The sequence below is a fragment of the Capricornis sumatraensis genome, chromosome 1 (assembly GCF_032405125.1).
Source record: "Capricornis sumatraensis isolate serow.1 chromosome 1, serow.2, whole genome shotgun sequence".
In the NCBI taxonomy this organism is placed as follows: Eukaryota; Metazoa; Chordata; class Mammalia; order Artiodactyla; family Bovidae; genus Capricornis; species Capricornis sumatraensis.
This window is the reverse complement of record NC_091069.1, coordinates 172,223,407-172,247,724: the sequence shown is the minus strand read 5'-3', so window position 1 is coordinate 172,247,724 and position 24,318 is coordinate 172,223,407. Positions and strand designations below refer to the sequence as shown.

The 24,318-nt window shown below is 34.0% G+C and overlaps 1 protein-coding gene across 2 annotated transcripts in view; it reads right to left on the bottom strand.

The window, feature by feature from the left end:
• Nucleotides 1-24,318, bottom strand: part of STXBP5L (syntaxin binding protein 5L) — a 323,261-nt gene that overhangs the window by 83,035 nt on the left and 215,908 nt on the right. Inside the window, exons 18-19 of one of the 2 annotated variants that reach the window (XM_068974295.1) lie at nucleotides 21,265-21,416; nucleotides 19,235-19,306 (exon numbers count right to left, since the gene is read on the bottom strand). In XM_068974295.1, coding sequence (XP_068830396.1) covers nucleotides 19,235-19,306; nucleotides 21,265-21,416 — 224 coding nt within the window. The remainder of the gene's footprint in view (nucleotides 1-19,234; nucleotides 19,307-21,264; nucleotides 21,417-24,318) is intronic. The other variant, XM_068974303.1, reaches the window with a different exon arrangement.

The window sequence follows — 24,318 nt, the reverse complement described above, 5'->3', positions numbered from 1 at the left end:
ACAAGGGACAGGCACAATGGATTAACAAAGATTTTGTAATTCCCACTATCTGCCAGTCTACATTCCTATGGCATTTATAAAATATCCTTATCATTTTCCTATCCTAGTTGGAGAGTTTCACATTTTTTTTCTTTGTAAATAGAGTTTCTACTTTAATGTACATCCCCATACCCAGGGGTACTTAAAAGCTATTGTCAATTACTGAAATGATCTTTATTCATATTCCTTTCCTACCATCCTCTTCTTTATGTAATTTATACCAATAAACTTGCTGTAGATTAAAAAAATCATAGCACTTTAGAAATGTCCACTGTGACACTTAAGCCCAGTCATTATGTTTATAAAAAAGAAATTGTAAGTTTGGAAAGTTTATTTACTTAAAGTTACAGAAATGAGTAGTGCCAAAGCTTCAACAGAATTCTTTATATATTTTGCTTCAGAGTCTTTCATCAGAATTGTATTTTCTTCCATTTGTGACTTATCATTCCATTTCCTTTAAGACAATAAAATGTCTTTTGATGAGCAAAAGATTAATTTACCTTAAGGACAATTTGTTTTTTCTTTTATTTTGAATTTTTTTGATTCCTGTATAAGTAATCATTGCCTATCCCATGGTAATGAATATATCATTCTTTGTTTTCTCAAGAAACTTTCATTTTCAGGACTATAATTCTTCTCAAGTTAATTCTGATTATGGTGTGAGATAGGGATTAAGGTCCATTTTTCCCCCTATTTGCCTAGTTGTTCCATCATTATTTGTTAAAAAGATTTTCCTTTCCTAATTGATTTGTATTAGTGCCTTAGTCAAAAATAAATTGACCACGTATGCATGGGTCAATTTCTTGATTCTCTCTTCTACAATCATTGGTCTATTTGTCTTTTTTTTTTTTTTTGACTACCACAATATCTAATTAATGTAGGTTTACAGTACATCTTGTAATCAGGAAGTGAAATCTTCCAACTCTGTTCTTTTCAAAATGTGTTTTAGTTATTCTAGAGTCTTTGAATTTCTAACATATATTTTTAGAATTGGTTTGTCAATTTCTATAAAAAGATATGTGTTGTTGTGCTTAGTCACTCAGTCGAGTCCAACTCTTGCGACCTCATAGACTGTAGCCTGCCAGGCTCCTCTGAACATGGGATTCTCCAGGCAAGAATACTGGAGTGGGTTGCCATTTTCCTTCTCCAGGGGTTCTTCCCAACCCAGGAATTGAACCTGGGTTTCCTGCATTGCAGGCAGACTCTTTACCAACTGAGATATGCTAGATTATTAGTGAATTTTGATAAATGTATAGATAAATTTGGTAGAATAGCATCTTAAAAATATTGAGTTTTCCAGCCCATAAACATGGTACCTCCATTTGAATAATATTTAAACATTTCCTTTCTGTAGATTTGTGTACAGAGGTCTTACACAAGGCATTTTTCAAGTCTTCTATTTAGCTTTTGACCTTCTGCCTAGTTCTTGTATTATATTTAAAAGTAGAGTATTAAAATATCCAGTAATTGTGGAATTGTCTGTTTCTCCCTTTGAATCTGTCAGATTGCTTCAAATACTTTGTAACTCTGTTGTTAGGTATCTGAAGTGAAGTGAAGTGAAAGTCGCTCAGTTGTGTCCAACTCTTTGTCAACCGATGGACTGTAGAGTCCCTGGAATTCTCCAGGCCAGAATACTGGAGTGGGTAGCCTTTCCCTTCTTCAGGGGATCTTCCCAACCCAGGGACTGAACCCAGGTCTCCTGCATTGCAGGCAGATTCTCTACCAGCTGAGCCACAAGGGAAGCCCATGAATACTGGAGTGGGGAGCCCATCCCTTCTCCAGGGGATCTTCCCAGCCCAGGTATAGAACTGGCATCTCCTGCATTGTTTACCAACTGAGCTGTTAGGGAAGCTAGCTGTTAGGTTTGTTACATCTTCTTGATATACTGACCATTTTTATCACTTTAAATGTCCCTCTTTAATACAATTTTTTATTCAAAATCTTTTTGTCTGATATTAGTAGAGCTATTCCAGTTTGTTTTTTTTAATGTTTGCTGTTTGTGTGATATTTTTCTATCCTTTTACTTTTCCCATTTGTATCTTTTGGTGTCACCTTCAGATAGCATGGAATTGGATCTTGATTTATTTAAAAATTCAGCCCAACAATCTGTTTTTTTATTGTTTCCTTTATTATTATCTATCCACATTAAATGTTATTACTGATACAGGGTTACATGTGTCATTTCAGGTTTCCTGCATAACTCATGTATTTCTAGTCTTCTAATTCTTCCTTATTGCTTTGCTTGTACTTAAGTAAATATTTTTAAGTGATATTTAGACAGTGAAGTGATAAATTTTACCCTATATTTTTGGAGCTCTTAGTGGTTATTCTGAGATTTAACATATACATCTTATAAGAATCTACTTCTGATGCATACTAAATTCCAGTAGATATAGAAACGTTATTCTTATAGCACCATTTTTTCTTCCTCTTTTATATGCTATTCAGTTCAGTTCAGTTGCTCATTAGTGTCCGACTCTTTGCGTCCCCATGAATCGCAGCACGCCAGGCCTCCCTGTCCATCACCAACTCCCAGAGTTCACTCAGACTCACGTCCATGGAGTCAGTGATGCCATCCAGCCATCTCATCCTCGGTCGTCCCCTTCTCCTCCTGCCCTCAATCCCTCCCAGCATCAGAGTCTTTTCCAATGAGTCAACTCTTCACATGAGGTGGCCAAAGTACTGGAGTTTCAGCTTTAGCATCATTCCTTCCAAAGAAATCCCAGGGCTGATCTCCTTCAGAATGGACTGGTTGGATCTCTTTGCAGTCCAAAGGACTCTCAAGAGTCTTCTCCAACACCACAGTTAGCAAAAGCATCAATTCTTCGGCCCTCAGCTTTCTTCACAGTCCAACTCTCACATCCATACGTGACTACTGGAAAAACCATAGCCTTGACTAGATGGACCTTAATCGGCAAAGTAATGTCTCTGCTTTTGAATATGCTATCTAGGTTGCTCATAATTTTCTTCCAAGGAGTAAGCGTCTTTTAATTTCATGGCTGCAGTCACCATCTGCAGTGATTTTAGAGCCCCCCCCCCAAAATAAAGTCTCACACTGTTTCCACTCTTTTCCCATCTATTTCCCATGAAGTGATGGGACCGGATGCCATGATCTTCGTTTTCTGAATGTTGAGCTTTAAGCCAACTTTTTCACTCTCCTCTTTCACTTCCATCAAGAGGCTTTTTAGTTCCTCTTCACTTTCTTCCATAAGGATGGTGTCATCTGCATATCTGAGGTTATTGATATTTCTCCCAGTAATCTATATTATATCCATATGTATTACAAACCCCAACAACATATTGCTATAATTATTGCTTTATATAATTTTATTTTTTATAAAAGCCAAGAGAAGAGAACAAACATATATTTATAAGTTTATATATTAACCTTCTGATTTACCATTCTGGCTTTCTTCATTTGTTCTGGTAGAGCCATCATCTACTTACTCAGATATCAATACAACTTTGCTCCCACCACCTTCTTTGTGTTATTGGAAAACATATTACATTTCTATATATTATTGGCCTACCAATACAATTTTATACATATTGTTTCAGAAATTGCTTTTTAAATCAGTTAAGAGAAGAAATACACATAGTTTATAACTACCATAACAGTGTTGTTTCTTTGTCTAGATTCAAATTACCATTTGGGTCACTTTCTTTCAGCCTGAAGATCTCCCTCAGTAATTCTTTGAGGATGGCTTTGCTAGAAAGAAATTCTGGTTTTGTTTATCTGGGAATACCTTTCTTTATATAATAAAATAAGCAATAATCTTGTAAAGCAGCCAAAATACAAATAATATAGCTAATAGCATTAGTGGAATTATAAGTAAATATTTCGGCCATAAGCCTTTCTGGGAATATCTTTATTTAACCTACATTTTTGAATGTGGTTTTGCTAGTGATAAGAATCTTGTTCAATTATCATTTTTTTCCTTCTAGCACTTTGAAAATGTCACCCTAAAGTCTTCTGGCTTCCCCTGTGTCTGTCCTATTTTTTGAGTCATACGTGATAAGTCATTTTTCCGTTATTTTTAACATTTTCCAGTTTCCCAGCATTTTTACTATGATGTGCATCAGTGTGGTATCTTTGCTTTTATCCTACCTGGACTTCTTCAAATTCTGGAAGTTTTCAAGTTCGTTTTCTCTCTCCCCTTATTCTACTACGTTATCATGGACATATTGGTGCATTTAAGTGTCCCATACTTCTCTAAAGTTTGTTGATTTTCTGCATTTTTCTCTGTTCTTAAGAATGCATAATTTCTATCAACCTACCTTCCAATTTGCTGATTCTTATTTCTGCTAGTTCAATCTACTATTGAGTTCCTCTACTGAATTTTTCTGTTCATTTATTATACTTTGCAACACTAGAATTTCCATTTGGTTCTTTCTCCAGAACCCCATTACCTATTTTATCTCCTCTTGCTCACTCCTCTGACAACCACAAATATGTTCTCTGTATATATCAGCATATTTTTTTGCAGTTTTTGTTTGTTTTTAGATTCCACATATATGTAATATACAGTATTTGTCTTTCTCTGTTTGACATAATTCACTTAGCATATTGGCCTCAAGAGCCACTCATGTTTTCACAAAGGCAAGATTTCCTTTATTTATGGCTGAATTAATATTCCATTGCATATTTTCTTTATCCATTCATTATCGATGATGACTTGTTTCTGTATCTTAGCTATTGTAAATAATGCTGCAATAAACATGAGAGTGCATGTATCTTTTTCAGTGTTTTCATTTTCTTTGGATACATACTCAGAAGTGGAATTGCTAGATCATATAGCAGTTCCATTTCTAATTTTTTGATAAACTTCCATACTATTTATCACAGTGCTCGAACCAATTTCTTTCCCACCAACAATGCAAAAGTTCCCTTTTATCCATGTCCTTGTCAACATTTGTTATATTTTTTATAATAGCCACTCTAAGAGGTCCGAGGTAATTTCTCATTGTAATTTTAATTGCATTTCCCTGATGATGCACCTTTTCTTTTTTAAAATTTATTGAAGTATAGTTGATTTTAAATTTTGTGTTAGTTTGTAAACAGTGCTGCTGTGAACACTGGGGTGCATGTATCTTTATCTTTTCTAATAGTGGTTTGCCTGGATATATGCCCAGAAGTGGGATTGCTAGATCATATAATAGTTCTATTTTTAGTTTTTGAAGGAACTTTCATACTGTTCTCTGTAGTAGCTGTATCAGTATGCATTCCCATCAACAGTGTAGGAGGGTTCTTTTTCTCCACACCCTCTTCAGCATTTATTGTTTGTAGATATTTGATGATGGCCATTTTGACTAATGTTAAGGTAATACCTCCTTGTAGTTTTGATTTACATTTCTCTAATAATTAGTGATGTTGAGCATCGTTTCATGTGCTTTTTAGCCATCTGTGTGTCTTCTCTGGAGAAACGTCTATTTAGATCTTTTGCCAATTTTTAAATTTTTTTAAAAAATTATTTACTTGCCTTTTGCTTGAACTTGGTCTTTGTCGGTGCATGAGGGCCTTCTCTAATTGTGGCGAGTGGGGTCTCCTCTTCATTACAGTATGCAGGCTTCTGGTCACGGTGGCTTCTCTTGCTGAGAAGCATGGGCTTCCGGGAACACAGCCTTCAGTAGTTGTGGCCCATAGACTTAGTGGCCTCATGGCATGTGGGACATTCCCTGAACAGGGACTGAACCCATGTCTGCTGCATTGGCAGGTGGATTCTTAACCACTGGACCACCAGGGAAGCCCCCTGCCCATTTTTTGATTGTTTTGTTTTTAATATTGAGATTCATGGGTTGTTTGTGTACTTTGAAGGTAAATCCCTTGTTGATTGCTTTGTTTGCAGACATATTCTCCCATTCTGAGCGTTGTCTTTTTGTTTCATTTATAGTTTGGTGTGCAAAAGCTTTTAAGATTAGGTCCCATTTGTTTATTTTTATTTTCATTATTCTAAGAGGTGAATTGAAAAAGATCTTGCTGTGATTTACGTCAAGGAGTGTTCGTCCTATGTTTTCCTGAGAGTTTTATAGTATCGGCTTTACATTTAGGTCTTTAATCCATTTTGAGGTTTTGTGTATGGTGTTGTTGTTTAGTCACTAAATCACGTCCAACTCTTTTGCAACCCCATGGATTGTAGCCTGCCAGGCTCCTCCATCCATGGGATTTCCCAGGCAAGAATATTGAAGTGGGTTGCCATTTCCTTCTCCAGGGGATCTTCCTGACCCATGTCTCCTTCATTGGCAGGTGAATTCTTTACCACTGAACCCACCAGGAAAGCCCATATGGTGTTATGGAGTGTTCTAAGTTTATTCATTTACATGTAGCTGTCCAGTTTTCCCAGCAGCACTTACTGAAGAACCGACCTTTTCTCCATTGTATATTCTTGCTTCCTTTGTCATAGATTAGTGACCAGGGGTATATGGTTTATCTCTTGTCTTTCTATCCTGTTCCATTAATCTATATTTCTTACCATACTGCTTTGATTACTGAAGATTTGTAGTATGGTCTGAAGTCAGGGAGCCCGATTCTTCCAACTCCATTTTTCTTACCTAAAATTCCTTTGGCTGTCCATGGTCTTTTGTATTTCCACACAAATTGTAAACTTTTTTTGTTCTAGTTCTTCAAAAAAAGTCATTAGTAATTTGATAGGGATTGCACTGAATCTGTAGTATAGTCATTTTGACAGTATTTATTCTTCCAATCAAAGAACATTTGTGTTGTCTTTACCTTCGTTAGCATCTTACAGTTTTAAGAGTACAAGTCTTTTGCTTCCTTAGGTAAATTTATTCCTAGTTATCTTATTCTTCTTTGATGAGATGGTAAATGGGACTGTTTCCTTAATTTTTCTTTCTGATGTCTAATTGTAACTGTATGTAAGTGATTTCTGTGTATTAATTTTGTATCTTGCAACCAAATTTATTTACCACATTCATTTATGAGATCTAGTAGTTTTCTGGTAGCATCTTTAGGATTTTTATACGTATAGTATCAAGTCATCTGCAAACAGTGACAGTTTTACTTCTTTTTTCCAATTTGGATTCATTTTTTTTTCTCTGATTGCTGTTGCTAGGACTTCTGAAACTATGCTGAATAAAAATGACAGTGGATATCCTTGCCTGATTCTTGATCTTAGAGGGAATGCTTTCAGTTTTTCACCACTGAGTATGATGTTATCTGCAGGTCAGTGATAGCCTTTATTGTGTTGAGGTATTTTTCCTCTATCCCCATTTTCTGGAGAGTTTTTATCTTAAACGGGTATTGAATTTTATCAAAAGCTTTTTCTGCATATATTGAGATGATTATATGGTTTTTATTCTTCAATTTGTAAATATGGTATATCACACTGATTTATTTTTGGATACTGAAACAGCCTTGCATCCCTGTGATAAACCCCACTGGATCATGGTGTATGATTCTTTTAACGTATTGTTGGATTCAGTTTGCTAGTATTTTGTGAAGGATTTTTGCATCTGTGTTCATCAGTGTTATTGGCATCTAATATTCTTCTTTGGTGGTATCTTAGTCTGGTTTTGGTATCAGGGTGATAGTGGCCTCATAAAAAGAGGTTGGGAGTGTTCCTTGCTCTGTAATTTTTTGGGAAGAATTTCAAAAAAATAGGCATTTCCTTTTTTTGATGTAACCCACTTGTTTATTTTTTTATTAATTTTCTTTGGTTTGGGGGTCAAATCAAAAAAAAAAAATCACTGCCAATACCCATGTCACAGAGTTTACCACTTATGTTTGCTTGTAGGAGTTTTATGGTTTCAGATCTTACATTTATGTCTTTTATCCATTTTGAGTTAATTATTATGTATGGTCTAAGATCCATTTGCTATGTTATGTAACTTCCATGTCTTGTTGGTATTATCTATTTGATGGGGAATTATCATCATAGTTTCCCTTCCTTCTATAGTTCTTTAAACATATTTTTTAAAGTTGCTGTGAGGTCTTTGTTAAATTCAACATCTGGGCCCTCTCAGAGGCAATGTCTGTTTCCTTGCTTTTTCCTGTGAATAGGTAACACTTTCCTATTTCTTTGCAAGTCTCATAATATTTTGTTAGCTGGACATTTTAGGCAATATAGCAATTCTGGATGCTGATTACTGATTTCACTCCCCATTTCTAGTTTTTACTGTTATTTGCTTATTTGTTTAGTAATCTGGCTAGACTATTTTAGTGAAATTTACTTTCCTTACCTTGTGAAGGCTTTGATATTGTCCTCAGAAGGTGCAGCCTTCAGTGTGTACAGTCACTCTGAGACGGCAGTGGTTTTTTTTAGCAGGGCTCTCTTTGATGCTTTCCCTGATCTCTCTGGAAGTCTGTCTGCCTTTGTTGATTTCACTTCTAGCTATTAGGTATCACAATTAGAGCTAAGTGATTACTCTGCTATTTTAGAGAACACCCTGGCCCATATATTATTCCAACATTAAATTTGGACAGGGGTCATATTTGAAACCATTCTTGGAGGTTTATTCAAACCTCAGGAGAAGTTGTCTTAGCTATCTCTTCTCTGGACTTCCTGGTGGCTCAGACGGTAAAGCGTCTGTCTACAATGCAGGAGACCCGGCTTTGATCCCTGGGTTGGGAAGATCTCCTGGAGAAGGAAATGGCAATCCACTCCAGTACTCTTGCCTGGAAAATCCCATGGACAGAGAAGCCTGGTAGGCTACAGTCCATGGGGTTGCAAAGAGTTTGGTTCGACTGAGCGACTTCACTTTGATCTTTTTTCTAGGTTCTCTCCAGTGAACCAGCTGACTATGTTCTAGCTGGTTACTGTTAATTAAGAGGAACTACCTACCTCTTATTTTATTTCTATCAAACACTTCATCAGTTTTGAGGGCATTTTTATGCTTGAATTTCTCAAATTGTTTTAAATTAAGCTAGTTTGTTTGGAGAGAGCATCAGAATTCACAGTTCTTATAGACTATCTCATCCCCTGAGCAAAACCTCTAAGTCACTAGGCTGGGGTAGAGGCGGTAACCTCTGATTTTCTGTTTGACTTTTTTTTGGCATGAAACTTCTGCCTTATGAGCAAGCTGGTGTGAGAACAGTCAGAACCTCAGCATTTCTGACTTGCCATACCTGGTGTAGAACTTCTGTCCTATTTGGGACTGGCTGGGGAAGGGAGCCTCTGACCTCTTGACCACACTCAGCAGGAATTTGGACTTTTCAACTTTGAGTTAGAGAGAGCAGGAAATGCTGGCAACTTGCAGGCAGGAGAGGTATAGTGCAAGTTGTGCCTCAGGTCTACAAATTCTCACTTTTTAAACCAAGTTTCAATATAGTTTCTTGAATCAACGCTTTTTCATTTTCTGCGTCCTCTTAGGACAACGACCAGAGACTAAGTGATTGGCTTTTTAAAAACAGGTTTTCCCAGTTATGCTTCTCTCTGCAGAACGTATCCCTGGTGCTTCTCAGGCTGGTATCTGAAAATCTGTCCTGTATAGGGAAGTTTTAAGAATATTTCTCAAAGAAAAAAGTATTTATCAATTGTTTACTGCTATTATATAGGGATATAGTTGATTTTTGTATACTGACTTGTATTCTTTGATGTTGCAAAATTCATAATTGTTTTTATAGCTTTTTTGTTTATTCTTATGGGTTTCCTACATATACCACAACACTACTGGCAAATAGTTTTAGTGTTTTCCTTCTGATCTTTATACAAATTACTTTTTAGCTTGCTTTTTGCCCCTACTTAAATCAAGCACAGTGTTGAACAAAGATAATGAGAGTGGACATCACTCCCTTGTTACCAGTTCTAGTAGAAAAAAATTCAGTATTTTAATATTATTTCATAATTATTATGTTAGTTTTTCAGAGATGGGTTTTATTCAATTTAGGATATATTTTTCTATTCCTAACTTTCTGAGGATTTTTATCATAAATAAGTATTAAATTATGAATTTTTTGCATGTATTGAGGTATTTACATATTTTCTCCTTTGTTAGGTTAATTGGATGTTTCGCATTGATTTTCAAATACTAAACATATTCTTGGTATAAATGCACCTCAGTTATATTTCATCTTTGTTACAGATATCTGTCTTCCATTTGCTAATATATTATTTATCACTTTTGCATCTATGTTCATAAGTGAGACTGGTCTGTACTTTCCCTTAAGTTACTATTTTTGTCAGATTTTCAACATTGTGCTGGCCTCATAACCTATTGGGAAGAATTCTCTTTTTTTCTAGCCCTCAAATTGTTTGCATAAAGTATGGGTTATTTCTTAAATGTTTGACTGAATTAGTGAGGCCTGCAGTTTTCTTTGCTGTGAATATTTAACTTTGAATAGAAAAAAATGTAAAAAAAACATGAGTCTATTTATATTTTCCAATGTGTTTGTCACTTTTTAAAATTTGTCACTTTTATAATTTTTTTCCTTTCAAGAAATCTCTTAATTTCATCTACATTTGGTTATTTATGCTTTTCTTCTTTCTTGATCAGTCTTTCTACGGTTTTATAGATCATAGTAATTTTTTTTTAAGAATTATCTTGTGGGATTGTTGATCTACTCTATCTTTTGCTCTACTCTATTTCACTGATTTCATTTCACTATTTCACTGATTTAATTTCTTTCCTTTGTTTACTTTGGGTTACACTATTCTTCAGTGTTTTAACTAAGAAGATTTTTTAAGATTATTGATCATTTAAGCTTCTAGTGTTCTAAACTTTCCATTAGGTACTACTTTAGTAACATCTCAGTATCAAAAATTTTGGTATTTTGTGTTTATATTTTCACTAAGTTAAAAAATAATTTTAAAAATTCCCTTATGATTTCTTCAAGACATGAGCTATTCTTAATTTTCAAATATTTGGAGATTTTAAGACATATTTCTGCTATTGATTTCTAATTTAATTTCTTTTATGATTAGAGAATACACTGTGCTTGATGTTAATTCGTTATTGTTTCATGACAGTCCAAATTTGTGAATGTTCCATGTTGCAAAAAAAAAGTGTATTTTCATTAATATGATGCAAATGTCTATTTATGTCAGGTCATTTTGGTTAAGAGAGTTGCTTAAGCTTTTTACAGGCTTACAAATTTTTATCCTTTGTCAGACTGCTCAAGTGAAGTGCTAATCATTCAGATTCTAGAAAGTACTGAGCTGAGCCGTGGCTGGCCTGCAGCTTTAATTAGATTCAGTTTCCCTTCAAAACCTTTGCTCCTCAATGCAACCCTCAAACTTCCCTATTCACTTTTTTAACAGGCTGATTCCTAATATTCTTAGTATTTGTGCAGAAAGAGGGTTGAGATGCAGTTTCAAATAGTTTAATTCAGCTTGGGTCAGATTCTATAATAACCCCTGAATGCAAGCACTTTGAGACTGCATGAATTTTCTACTTTTACCCACTAGATGCCAGTAGAGCACTCCTTCCCCAAGTTGTAACAACCAAAAATGTTTCCAGGAATTGCCGAATGTCCCCTGGAGGACAAAATCATACTGAGTTGAGAACCACTGCTCTAAATTACAGTAGGTGTTTTATTTGTTTGACTTATACAAGGTGACTGTTAAACTCTAGAAAACTCACATCTATTACTAAGTAATATCTCTCTTATTTTTTATTCTTTGTTCATAGAATTCAAAGATGGAAGCTTATATTTTACCTACTAATTACAGACCAGTGTGCTTTTCAATACAAAGTCTGGAGTAAGAAAACACTCTGTAAAACTGATTTCAAAAGGAAACCCATCAAAATACAGAACTGAAAAACAGAGATGCAAAAATCACTTCTTTAATTTCTCAATCAAATCATACATTTTGTAATTTGTATGATTACAAGGTATACCCTCTGATTCTGTAGCTTTTTCCTTTTATGTACCTCTCTATTACAATAGAGAAAGCCTCCTCTTGGATACTAATTTTTGTACATATGCTTGGATATCCTTCCCTCTCACTTTTCTGGGGGATTTTGCTCCTTTTTCTTCCCTCTGTCCCTTATCATCAATCTCTCTTTCTTTGCGGATCATTCAATAGTCACATCAACTTAAAAATATGCTCTTTATCTAAAATGAAAAATATCCTCCTCTTAACATTTTCTTCCTATGCAAGTACTGACCTGTTTTTGGCACCCCTTCATAACCAAACATCTCAAAAGAGTTATTTACTTGTGCTGTTTCCTCATTGCCACTCCTTAGTCTAAAATAATTGTGGTTTCTATCCCAATACTTTTCCAAAACTACTTTGTAAAGGGTCGCTAATAACCTTCACAGCACAATACCCACTAATCACTTTTCTGAACTTAACCCTACTATAGCATTTGATATGGCTGACCACTTCTTGAAATATCCCCCTTTAATATAGTTTCTTCAATAGTCTCCTCATTTCTTCTCTTCTCTCTGCCAAGTGTTCTCTGCCAGTTACTCTTCTTCCTTTGGAAATTAAATGTAATTCCTGTTGTCTCTGTTCACAAACCCTCACTTCCCTTCTTCTGCTCCCTCCATAACTACCATTACATACTAAATTTGTATATGTATGTAAATTTGATTTGTTTACCTGTCCACTTGTCATCTTCACTTCGTAACAGATATATCAAAGATTAGCAAGTCTAAAACTCAACTCTTTAGTCCCTACCACCATGCCATGCACTAACCCTAGCTTCTTAATCTTTGTAAATATCATGATACAGTCATTGGCTCAAGCCCAGATTTGGGAAATAATCTTTTATTGTACCTTCTGATATCCCAAATTAAATTAGTAGCTGTGTAAGTGTTAATGATTCTTGCACCTGTCTGTTTTCCTCCAACAACACTGCTATCACCCTAGTCAAAGTTACCTTCATTTCTTGCCTGGAGTAGAATATTGGCCCTCCAACTGGTATATTTGCTTTAATTCTTTTTTGGCCTCACAGGCTTTTTTTTTTTTTTCATTCAGCAGTGTGGGTAATGTTTTTAAGATATAAATCAAAGCCTATCATTTCCTTGCTCAAAACTGTTTCTTATAACTGCTTCAGAAATTTGTATGATCTTGTCCCTATTCATCTAGACATCAAAATATTAACCCACTTTTCCTGTCCATCACCACATCCCCAGACTCCTTGACCTTTCTACTTCTAGAAGATAAAGTCCTTAACCACTTTAGAACCTTCTTACAAGCTCTCCTCTCTGCCTGGAACATACTGCTCTCTGCCTTTCATGTGACTAGCTCTTTTTTTTTTTTTTTTAATGACTCTTTGAGGTTTAATTGGCCTATTTACAAAGTATTTAATTTGGTAAATCTTGACAATCAAGATAATAAATGTATCATCCATCATGTCCAAGAATTTCTTTGTGTCCTTTTATAACCCTCCCTTCCAATCCCTTCTCGATCCCCAGGCAACTGTGGATCTGCTTTCTATCACTCTGCATTAGTTTTCATTTCCTGGGATTTTTTTATATAAATGGAATCAGACAATATGTGCCCTGTTTTCTCTTACTCAATGTAATTATTTTGAGGTTCATCCATGGTATAGCACATATCAATAGTGCATGACTTTTTACTGCTGCATAGTGAACTACTGAAAATATATATGAGGTTTGCTTATTCATTGAACTTTTGATGGAGACTTTAGATATTTCAGTTTTTGACTATTAAAGATGTTTGAATCTTCTGGTTGCTGTGAATGTCTTTGTATGGACACATGCTTTCATTTATTGAGGGTAAATATGATAACTACATGTATATAAACTGGCTAGGTCATATTAAGCATATGTTTAAATCTTTAAGAACCTGCCAAATGGTTTTATACCATTGTACATTCACACCAGTGGTTTTCTATTTCCTTTGCATTCTTGCCAGTTCTTGGTATGATCATTCTTTTTAATTTTAGCCACTATAATGTATTATTATCTTATTGTAGTTTTGATTTTCTTAACAGTGAAAGTTCAGAATCTTTTATGTGCTTATTTTTTAATCGTTATTTTCATTTGTGAATTATTTATTCAAATCTTTGACTCATTTTTATTGGGTTGCTTGCTTTCTTGAGTTTTGAGAAAATAAAAAATAAATTCTAGATACAAGTCCTTAATCAGATATACACTTTGCAAATATTTCCTCCTAGTATATGATTTAACTTCTCATTCTCAGAAGTGTCTTTTAAAGGGCAAAAAAATGTTTACTTTTGAAGAAATCTGATTTATCTGTATGTTTGTTCCTTCATGGAGCATGACATTGATATTTTCTCTAAAACATTTTTGCCTAAGGTCACAAAATTTTCTCCTTTTCCCCTAGATTTATGGTTTTAAGTTTTATATCAAGCTTATTAACCACTGTAAATCATTAAAATTTAGTACAAAGTATGAATCAAAATAAGTTTTTTTATGAAAGGATATTCAGTTGTTTAAATACAGTTAATAGAAAAGACTATTTCTCTACGTAACTGCCTTTGCACCTTTGTAAAAAGATCAGTGTTCTGTATACGTGTAGGTGTATCTCTGGAGTGTCTGTTGAGTTCCACTGACATATTTGTCTTTGGATCAATACCAACCTGACTCAATAACACTAATTTTATTCATGTTTAAATTTATTTTTCATTGGAGGATAATTGCCTTACATTGTTGTGTTGGTTTCTGCCATACAACAACATGAATCAGCCATATGTATACATATATCCCCTCTCTCTTGAACCTCCCTCCCACCCCACGCCCCATCCCACCCCTCTAGGTCATCAAAAGCATTGGGCTGAGCTCCCTGTGTTATATAACAACTTCCCACAAACTATTTATTTTACACATGGTAGTGTATACATATATATCATGTAGCATGTATCAGTGCTACTTTCGCAATCTGTCCCCTTCTCTCCTTCCCCTACTGTAACACTAATTTTTTTTAAAGTCTTGATTAGGTGGTGTTGGTTCTCCAAGATCATTCTTTTTAAAGAATAATATTCTTTGGCTACTCTAAATCCTTTGCATTTCTATATGGGCTTTAGAATCAGTTTGTCAATTTCTATTAAAAAGTCTGCAGGATATTTACTGGGACTATACTGAACTACAGATCAATTGGGAGAGAACCGATATCTTAATAATATTGATACATGAAATTCTTCATTTTTTTAGGTCTTTAACTTCTTTCAGAAATGTTTTCTGGTTTTCAATACATGAATCTTTCACATTTGTTGTTTAATTTATGACTAAGTGTTACAGGTTGACAGAAATAAAATTGATTTTTTTAATATCGACCTTATATCCTGTACTTTGTTAAATTCACTTATTAGTTGTAGTAGCTTTTTTGTAGACTTTATTAGATATTCTTCATAGATGATCATGTTGTCTATGAAAAAAGATGATTTAACTTCTTTTCCATTCTGGATAACTTTTATTTTTCTTGCCTGACTATACTGGCTAGAATCCCCAGTACAATGTTAATTAGAAGCGGATATGAATTACACTGATATTTTTCTAGTCTGCCTAGTGGTAAAAAATAGATACTGTTTCCATTGTTTGAGTGTTGGGTACCATTTCCTTTAGACCTTTCAGATGGTTCTTGTCCTTGGATAGCTACAGCATATGTGTGTATTGACTGGTACTTTGTTCAAGGAGGGAACTGTAGATCTCTGGGATCCTCTCTTTATGTGCTGGAGCTGCTTTGGTTTCCCAGGTTTCTCATCCCCATCTTCTCGACATAGGGAGCTGGTTTCCTCTTGGGTTTCCCCCTCCTCCCTTTGCTGCAATCTAGAAACTCTCTCAGGGCAGTAAACAGGTGCAGGTAATAGAGTCCACTTCTTTTGTTTCTCATCTGCCAGAATTACTGGTTTTCATTGCCTGATGTTCATGTCTTGAAAACCACAGTTTCATCCATTACAGCCGTTTATGTTTGTGTGTTTGGGGAAGGATGTTAAACCTTGTCCCTGTTATTCTATCTTGTTCAGAACTGTAAGTTCAAAGCTTTGTCTTATTGCTTCTTGTAAGGATTCACTTAAATGCTTCCTCCTCAGATAGGCCTTTACTGACAACACATTAAAAAAATCAGTCCAACTTTTACATGTCTCATTTTTTATCTTTGATAGCATTATCTTTTTTCAACTATAATTGTATATCTATCTAGAAATTTCTTTGTATGTTTTCTCTTATACATTGAGGGAAGAGACCATAATTATTTCATTCATTAAATGTCTAATAGCTAAAAAATATTTGACACAGATGATGCTTAATAAATATTCTTTAAATGAATGGACTTTTCCCATTTATTTGTTCCTTGAGGCATTCCTCTTATTCTTTGTTTTACTCTTCCTTCTTTCCTGACTTTCTCCAATCATTTTTAAAAAATATTTGACTCTCTTTTCTAATTCTCTTCTATTATCTTCCCTCCTTTTCTCCAGTTTTTCTTTATGCTTCTGATTTGTGTATCCAGGATCTGTTATGACTCCCAGTACTCTGAAAAAACTATGCAGTTAAAGAAAGAAAATATCTATACGTAGGATTGAAACTTTCCAATGGATTCCCTCATTGCATAACTAGAAATTGATGCATAAGCACATTTTCTGACAATGTTCTACCCTAAGCATACTTTTTAAACCTCCTTTGGTTCAAATGGTATATAAGCAATTTTCAACTAGCAAAATTTGTCATTATCACAAGTAAAAAGTAAAAAGCACTAGGCAATGAGGCAGCTGACTGGATGTTAGCCCTAAATCTTCCGTAAACTGGTTGTATTCTGCAAAAGTTATGTAACCTGTGGTGTGGCTTTCATCTTTGATGATGATAATTATAGAAAAATAATGTCTAATATTTGTAGAAGTGCTATTATAAATGCTAATCTTGAAAAGTTCCAAAAGTCTCTAAAGGGTAAGTAGGGATTATGATTTTACTTTATGAGAAAAAAGAAACTCAGAGCAGTTAAATTATTTGCTTACGATATAAATATAATGTCTAGTCAATAAGAAAAAAAAGAAAACTTGATATAAACCTTCTGACCCTAGGTCTCCTGCTTTTTCCAAAGCATTTCATTTCATTTACAAATCATAGTTTCATGGAAGACATGTAGCATCTCATTATGGCCTTCTAAGGATTTGATTTTTCTTATGTCTTGACACTTTATTTCTTTGTTTAGAAGGAACTACGATTTCTTTTCTAAGTTTCAGTGAATCCAGTAACTACAGAAGCCATGTCTACTCTCATCTATCAAATTTGAAAAGTCTCCCATTGTTCATGTGAGTAAAAAGTATCACCTGTCAGACTCCATCTCACCACCATCATCATTGACTTACTGAGCTCATAGTTGTGCTGGTGTAAGAGGATAATAAGAAATTTACAAATGGTCTTCAGGTTCTCTTTGTGCACCTTCAAAGGTAGAGCATATGCATAAAAACACAAACAAATCTAAGTACCAGTTAAGTGGTTCAGACTCTATTGTGTCCAAGTCTGTACACTGTGGGCATTGTAGACATTTTAAATTAAGGAAATGGTGCAAAGCACTCTGATGGTAGCAGGAAAGGTTTACTAAAGGGAGTGAAATCTAAGGAAAGTTTCCAGAGAGTTTCACTTATAAGTGTAGTAAAAGCCACACACTGACTTAAAAGGAGTGTTTTTATAGGTATAGTAGAAAATTCATTTGAAGATGTGATAGGAATTATATTTTAGAGTACCCTGAAGGAAGGTTTAAAATCTTTTTTTTTTAATTCTGAAGACAACATAAGATTATTGAAGTAATCAAGGTAAATGACATTTAAGCTTTATATCATGGTTGATATTGTAGACTTCATATAGTTTAACAAAGTGCCTGCTTCTTATTCTCAGTATCCAATTTCTTTCACTATAAAAGCATTACATGTTTATTATAGAAATATAATAAAATATATTAAAAGAAATTTATAAAATTTACAATCTCATGTTCCAGAAACTTCTTCCGTCTGTATAGATGGATACATTCACATATACACACACACAATAGGGGGATTCCACCATGGGAAGGCTAGACTAGGATTCTGAAGTTTGAGTATGTATGTTAAACCACCTAGAGACTATTTTCAGGAAAAGTTTTGGCTGGACCCTTTTAGGTGGCAGTGGATGGGTAATGAATAGTATTGCGGAGAGGTCAGCAAATTTTTCATGTGAAGAGCAAGACAGTAAATATTGAGGTCTCATGGGCCATATGGTTTCTGTTGCAACGACTCAACTCTGCCCACTGTAACTTGGAAGCAGCCATAGACAACATGTAAATGAATGAGTTTGGCTGTGTTCCAGTAAAACCTAGGGAATAGTTATGAGCAAAAAACAAGTCACCTCTGGGCCCCAGAAATTTTTAAGGATTTCAAAAGTACTAACATCCTTTAGTTAATGGGACACAAAGTTTTAGATTTTTATAAGTGATGTAATTTTATTCAATATCTACAAGCTGGTGAGGTGAGGTCTGAAGAAATGCAGAATAAGAGCAACAAATGTGTGTGTATCCATATGTGTATATTTTATACAAACACGACATCTTCTTATATGTATTGTTAAGCAAACTTTCTCAAACATAGCATAGATTAACATATTATACATATATTCTCGTACCAATAAATATTCACCCATAACATCACTAATATTATCTGCATCTCTAATCATACTCTCAACTCTTCATTCTTTCTGTACCATTTTTAAGAATATCTGAACTCCACCATTTTCAGATTTGCATTTGCTACCACAGTAAAAGTTATTATTACTGACTTTTATTTACGACCTTAATTTCCCAATTTCAGTGTTTGGCTCCTAAAATAAATATAGAAATGTTTATTTGCATATTCTATTTGAATGAAATGCATCAGATATTGGAAATATTTGGCTCCCTCTAAAAAATCTAATTATATTGGAAAAAGCAAATATTGTGGCCCTGGTTACAATAATTTTATAAAATGGCCAAAAGCACAAAGTTTCCAAAATAACCATTCAATTATTATTGATACTAGATTATCAGGTTTATTATTTACGAGGACACCATGGCTCTTCCTCCTCAAAACAAGACAATGGCTCTTGGACTAACAACACATGGTATGCATGATTTAAAAGAAACACTGAAACAATGAATATGGGTAAATAGGTATTTGACAATAACTATTTGAAGTGTTCATGTAATTTTTATTAAAATTATCAGGTTGCATTTCCATAACAAAACGAAAATTTGCATGCATGCTGAATGTGTTTTAACAAACACATTACTGAGCACAGATGTATGGATTTAACTCAAGCATTATGACTTAAAAAAGCTATTTGCCTAACCTTTATAGAACTTACTCTGATAGGAAGTACGGATCCGTTTCGTTAAATCAGGATAAAAGTTAGACAGGCCACGCATGCAAAAGTTGTCTTTGGAACATGCCAGAACACCAGCATCAGCAGCAGGCAGAAGGAAGAGAGAAAAATAGTCTAAAGTGAAAGGAAGTGATATCATACCAGAATCTAGAACAGCCAAGATGAAGAAATTGCAGCAAGTTTAGGTAATCAAATTAGAAAGGAGATATTTAAAAAATAAATTAATTAGAAAGTAAGAGGTGATAGATGAATGATGAGTATGCTGTAGTAATTTTATTCAGTCAAGTCTTATAAAAATAAATGGCATTTCTCTTACATGCATTTTACATAGTAAACTTATTTAGCTTATAAATAATTTGTATGTTATGTCATAAATATAAAAATGGTTGTCTTTAATCTTCAGTATTAACAAGAAAGCCTAGGGATTTTAGGGTTTTTTTTTAATAACAAAGTGAGTACTCATTATATAACTAAATACAAGCATAGTTTACTTCATCCCAGTTTTTCCCAATTTTTGAATCATTCAAATTCTGAGTTCTAATCATAATTTTTGAGGCTCAGTAAGTTTAAATTAAATGATAATTGAATTATCTCTTGTCATTCCACAGTGTATTTCCAGCAAGTAACTTAGAACTGTCTTAAGATCCACAGCTTTTCTGATTGAATTAGTGTTTCAGCAGACAAACAGTGCTTACTTTCCCCTAATATCTATCGAGAATAAACGAACTTTCAAAAATCAACTTTCTCTTTCTCAATCATGAGGGAATCTCATGGTACATGCATGCACAATTTCTCTATTCTGCCTTTCCTTCAAAAGCCAGTAGTAGTAGAAGCAGAACCTGTGTAGTTTTATATTTCTGGCACTCCAAAATATTGCTGAAAGATGAGATCCCTAGCCACAAAACCCAGGTTTTGTGGGTTCTGAAGGAGAACTTTTGTGCTCCAGAAAAAGAGTCTAGACTATAAATTTAGAAAGGGTTGAGGCTTACAAAAAAAGATTAACAAAGAATTGCAGTATATCAAGTAATTTTTTGTTAGTCCCAAGGGAAACTTCACTTATCACTTTCATATGTTAAATCTGGCACACTTACAATTTTAAAAATAAAACCTACAATCATGTACTTTTTTTTTTTACTTTATAATAGTCTTCACCTGGTATATTTAGTAAAAGTGTCAATATTCAACTGATTATTTTAAAAATACAGAAAATTTTAAAAACTGTATAATGTAATATGTAATACTGTAGGTGTATGTCTAGCTGCAAACCATTTAGCTCAACCAGTTTTTTTTTTGTTTTTTTTTTACCAACTAAACTATGTCAGTGGACAAAAAATATACAAAATATTGGCAATGTTTACAAAGCCAACTATTTGGATATATACTGAAATTTCAGTAAAATTTTGCATAACTTGGCATATCAAAGTTTGGTATTACATGTAGAAAGTATTTTGGCTTGTATTTTAATAACTTTATATATTTTCCTTTATAATTGTCCTGTCAAAAAAAAATCATCTTTCATAGCATTGTAAAATGTTAATTAACATTTACTGCATTTGTGAAAATACCTCCAAGAAAGTCACCATCCAACAAAAAAAATGACAGCTAAAAAAATGGAGCTAATTTTAAAAATTATAATGGGTGAATAACTGTTACATTTTTAAAGCTATAGTATATTAGAAGAAAATTATCCCATTGTAAGTAGTTTTTTCCAACAAAAGAGATGAATTTTCTTAACATTTTTATATTCAATAGTGTCTTATTTTGTTATTTCTTAGGAATTCAACTTAAGAACATTGAGATGCTTCCTAACATTAATAACAAATTGAAGTTTAAACACCTTTACCGTTTCAGAGTCTCGCTATGTTTCTGCCCAATTTTACTTACATGGCATTATAAATTATGCTGATTTTATACTGCTGTGCATTTGAATAGCATCACAGAAGACAAGAAATCTAAAGGAAAGAAAACAGGTGAACTAAATAAGTTCATGATCATCTTGTTTTCTCTCCTACCTGCAATGAACTGCTTGTTTTTTCGAGGAGAGCGTGGTTGTCGTTGGTATATGTCACTTGATCTATACAGGTCAATGGTCCCCATGCTGAACAGTACAGTCTTCTGTATAAAATCCACCACAGCCAGCCCATTGCAGTTCCCAAATGCAACTCTGAGAGAAAAAAAAAAAAAAACAACTAGAATGTATCACACCAACCATTATTATTTTGTCTCTGAATTTAAAAAATAAATATGATTATTGGAAAATAATGCTTTAGGATTGGGTAAGCCAGGCAGTGATTGGTAGTCATGAAGGAAATGGTGCCTTTTACATAGGAGAGGTTAACCTTTTATAATAGCCAGGACCACTGCAAAAAAATAGGAATGACCTGCAATAATGTTTTCTCAGATATTTTCTCATGTAAGTAGTGATTACTCAGCCTGTTCTTTAATAACTTGATTTTATGTGATTCTTCTGTAAAAACAGAAAATCTTCTTGCTATGAAGGGGAAACTAGGTCAAGAAATGTCACACTTTAATAGCTACAGATACTTTATGCAATTAGATGCCTTTTTCAAATAAAATCATAATTTGGGGGTTCCAAGTTAGTTGTCTTCTTAAACAGAGTATATATTTGACATAAGACTTTACATAAAGATTAATTTCATATATCAAAGGTTTTGTTACTATGGTAGATATGAAGAGAGACAGAATTTTCATTCACAAAAATTTAATAATATCCTCGATCTTTTGTTCTTTATTTTGTCCCATTAAACTACAGAGACTATTTGAATTAATTTCTTAACTAAATCTCCTCTAAAATTAGAACAGATCTCCTAGGCAGATCTTTTGATCACCTTAACCACTGTGCTATGCTGTGCTGTACTGGCTCGTGTCTGACTCTTTGCCACCCCATGGACTGTGGCCTGCCAGGCTCCTCTGTTGGCATATACTAAACTCTTTTTTTCTCCATTCACAACACGACTTCTAGCTGAAAAATTGTAAATCTGTGCTTTTTGCTTCCTAAATTAAATATAAAATAGTTGTATGCATGTTGTTTCCTCACTTGAAATGATTCCATGTTATTTTCTTAGATTGAATCTTGTGGACGAGTCACCAGCTACTGTAAATCTAGTTATTTCTACTGCACCACACTGCCTTTCTCACAATAAGTGAAAAGAAAAATTCTGTCATACTAGATGTTTTGCTCTTTTATATAAAGTTCTACATCTTCCAGGAAGACTGACTCTGGAAACTAGAAAAAAACATTGTAAAAGTCAGAAGATTCCATCTCATCATTTATAGATTATGTGACTGAGAAAAATTAATAAACATTGCCAGGCCTTAGTTTCTTTACTTTGTAATGATAATTCCAATGTTAGGTTTATCTAGTTCAGAGCTTTTATGAGCATCAAATCAGAAATGTTATTAAAGTACTTTGAAAAGTTTCCACACAAATTAGAATTGATCTTAATATTTCTTTATGTACAGTATTACACAATGTAGTGAATTAATATCTCTTCAATTTTTAACGTTAAAATGTAGTTCCTGGGCCTACAGGTATAAAAGAGTCCCCAAATGCAATTTTGAGAAAAAAGACAACTAGAATGTATGACACCAAAAAAATAATTATTTTTGAGTTAAAAATAAGAATACTACCCCCAATTAAAATAAATAAACTAATTAAAAAATAACAATACTAGAAAGTTATACCTTAGGTTTGAGGACGTTAGGCAATGGTTGTTTGAAAGGATATTGGATTTAACCTTACACCTTAACTAGAAAACTGAACAAAATATACTGAACAACAGTTTTCACATACTGGTCAACAGGAAACAGAGTAAGATGAAAGAAGGATAACAAAATAAACTTTAGGCATTCTAGTTTAAGTGTTCTAGTTTAGCAAATGGAGAAATTTCCCAGGCTAGAGCACAGGAAACCAAAGCTCAAGGACAGATCAGAAGTCTTGCTGAACTGAGGCGACAGAAATCAGAGTCTGATGCAGCAAAGGCAGTGAGAATTTATAAGGCAAAATTCCAGAGAGAAGACAGCAGCACAGATAGAATACACCCGAGATTTATAGAATGGCCCTCTTCAGATTGTGTCTGGGCACCCATGTAAATAAAACTGCCCCAGGCTTGGGAACAAACTACCAACAAAGGTAAAACAGAGTAATTTGCAAAGCTCATCCAAGGCTGAGAATATTTCATGTCACTACCAGCCACACTGCTGAGATGTCCAAATACATGGGGAAACAGATACAGCGGTGTGACTTCAGTGGTGGGAACAAATTGGCCATAAACTAAAAGGCTTTTCTGGATCCATCCTAAACAAGCTCAAAAACTATTCTAAGTAACATAACTTCCTTCCAGAAAACTACTGAAAAGAATCCAATAAAATATCAACATAAATAAAAAATTAACAATGTTAACTACATGAAAAGTATTAACAGTAGGCATATAAAGAATTAAGAAACAGACTGATAACCAGGGGGAAAAATAAATCAACAGAAACATATCTAGAAGTAAAATAGATGGTAAAATTGGCCAAAAAGGATGTTAAAAATGCTTTGGAAAATATATTCCAGATATTCAAGAAGGTTGAGGAAAACATGAATGTGGAAAATACATTTCTTATTCAGAATATTCACAGAACTCCCAGTAATAATAAGATAATTTGATTTAAAAAGTAAGCAAAAGATATAAACAGATGTTTCACCAAACATGCACAAATGTGAAAATAGCACTTCAAAGATGCCAAACATAATTAGTTACCAGGAATACGTAAATTAAAACCACAATTAGATACCTCTGAACCCATCAGAGTAGATAAAACTGAAAAGATCAACACTATGCACTGTTGACAGGTATGTGGTAAAACCAAAACCCTCATACGTTCTCATAGAAATGCGAAGTGATATAACCTCTTTCTAAAACAGTTTATTCTGTCTCATAAATATATACTTACCACATGACTGAGAAATTCTGCTCTTATTTACCCATTAAAATACAAATAAATGTTACATAAGGACTTTTGCTGCTGCTGCTGCTGCTGCTGCTAGGTTGCTTCAGTCG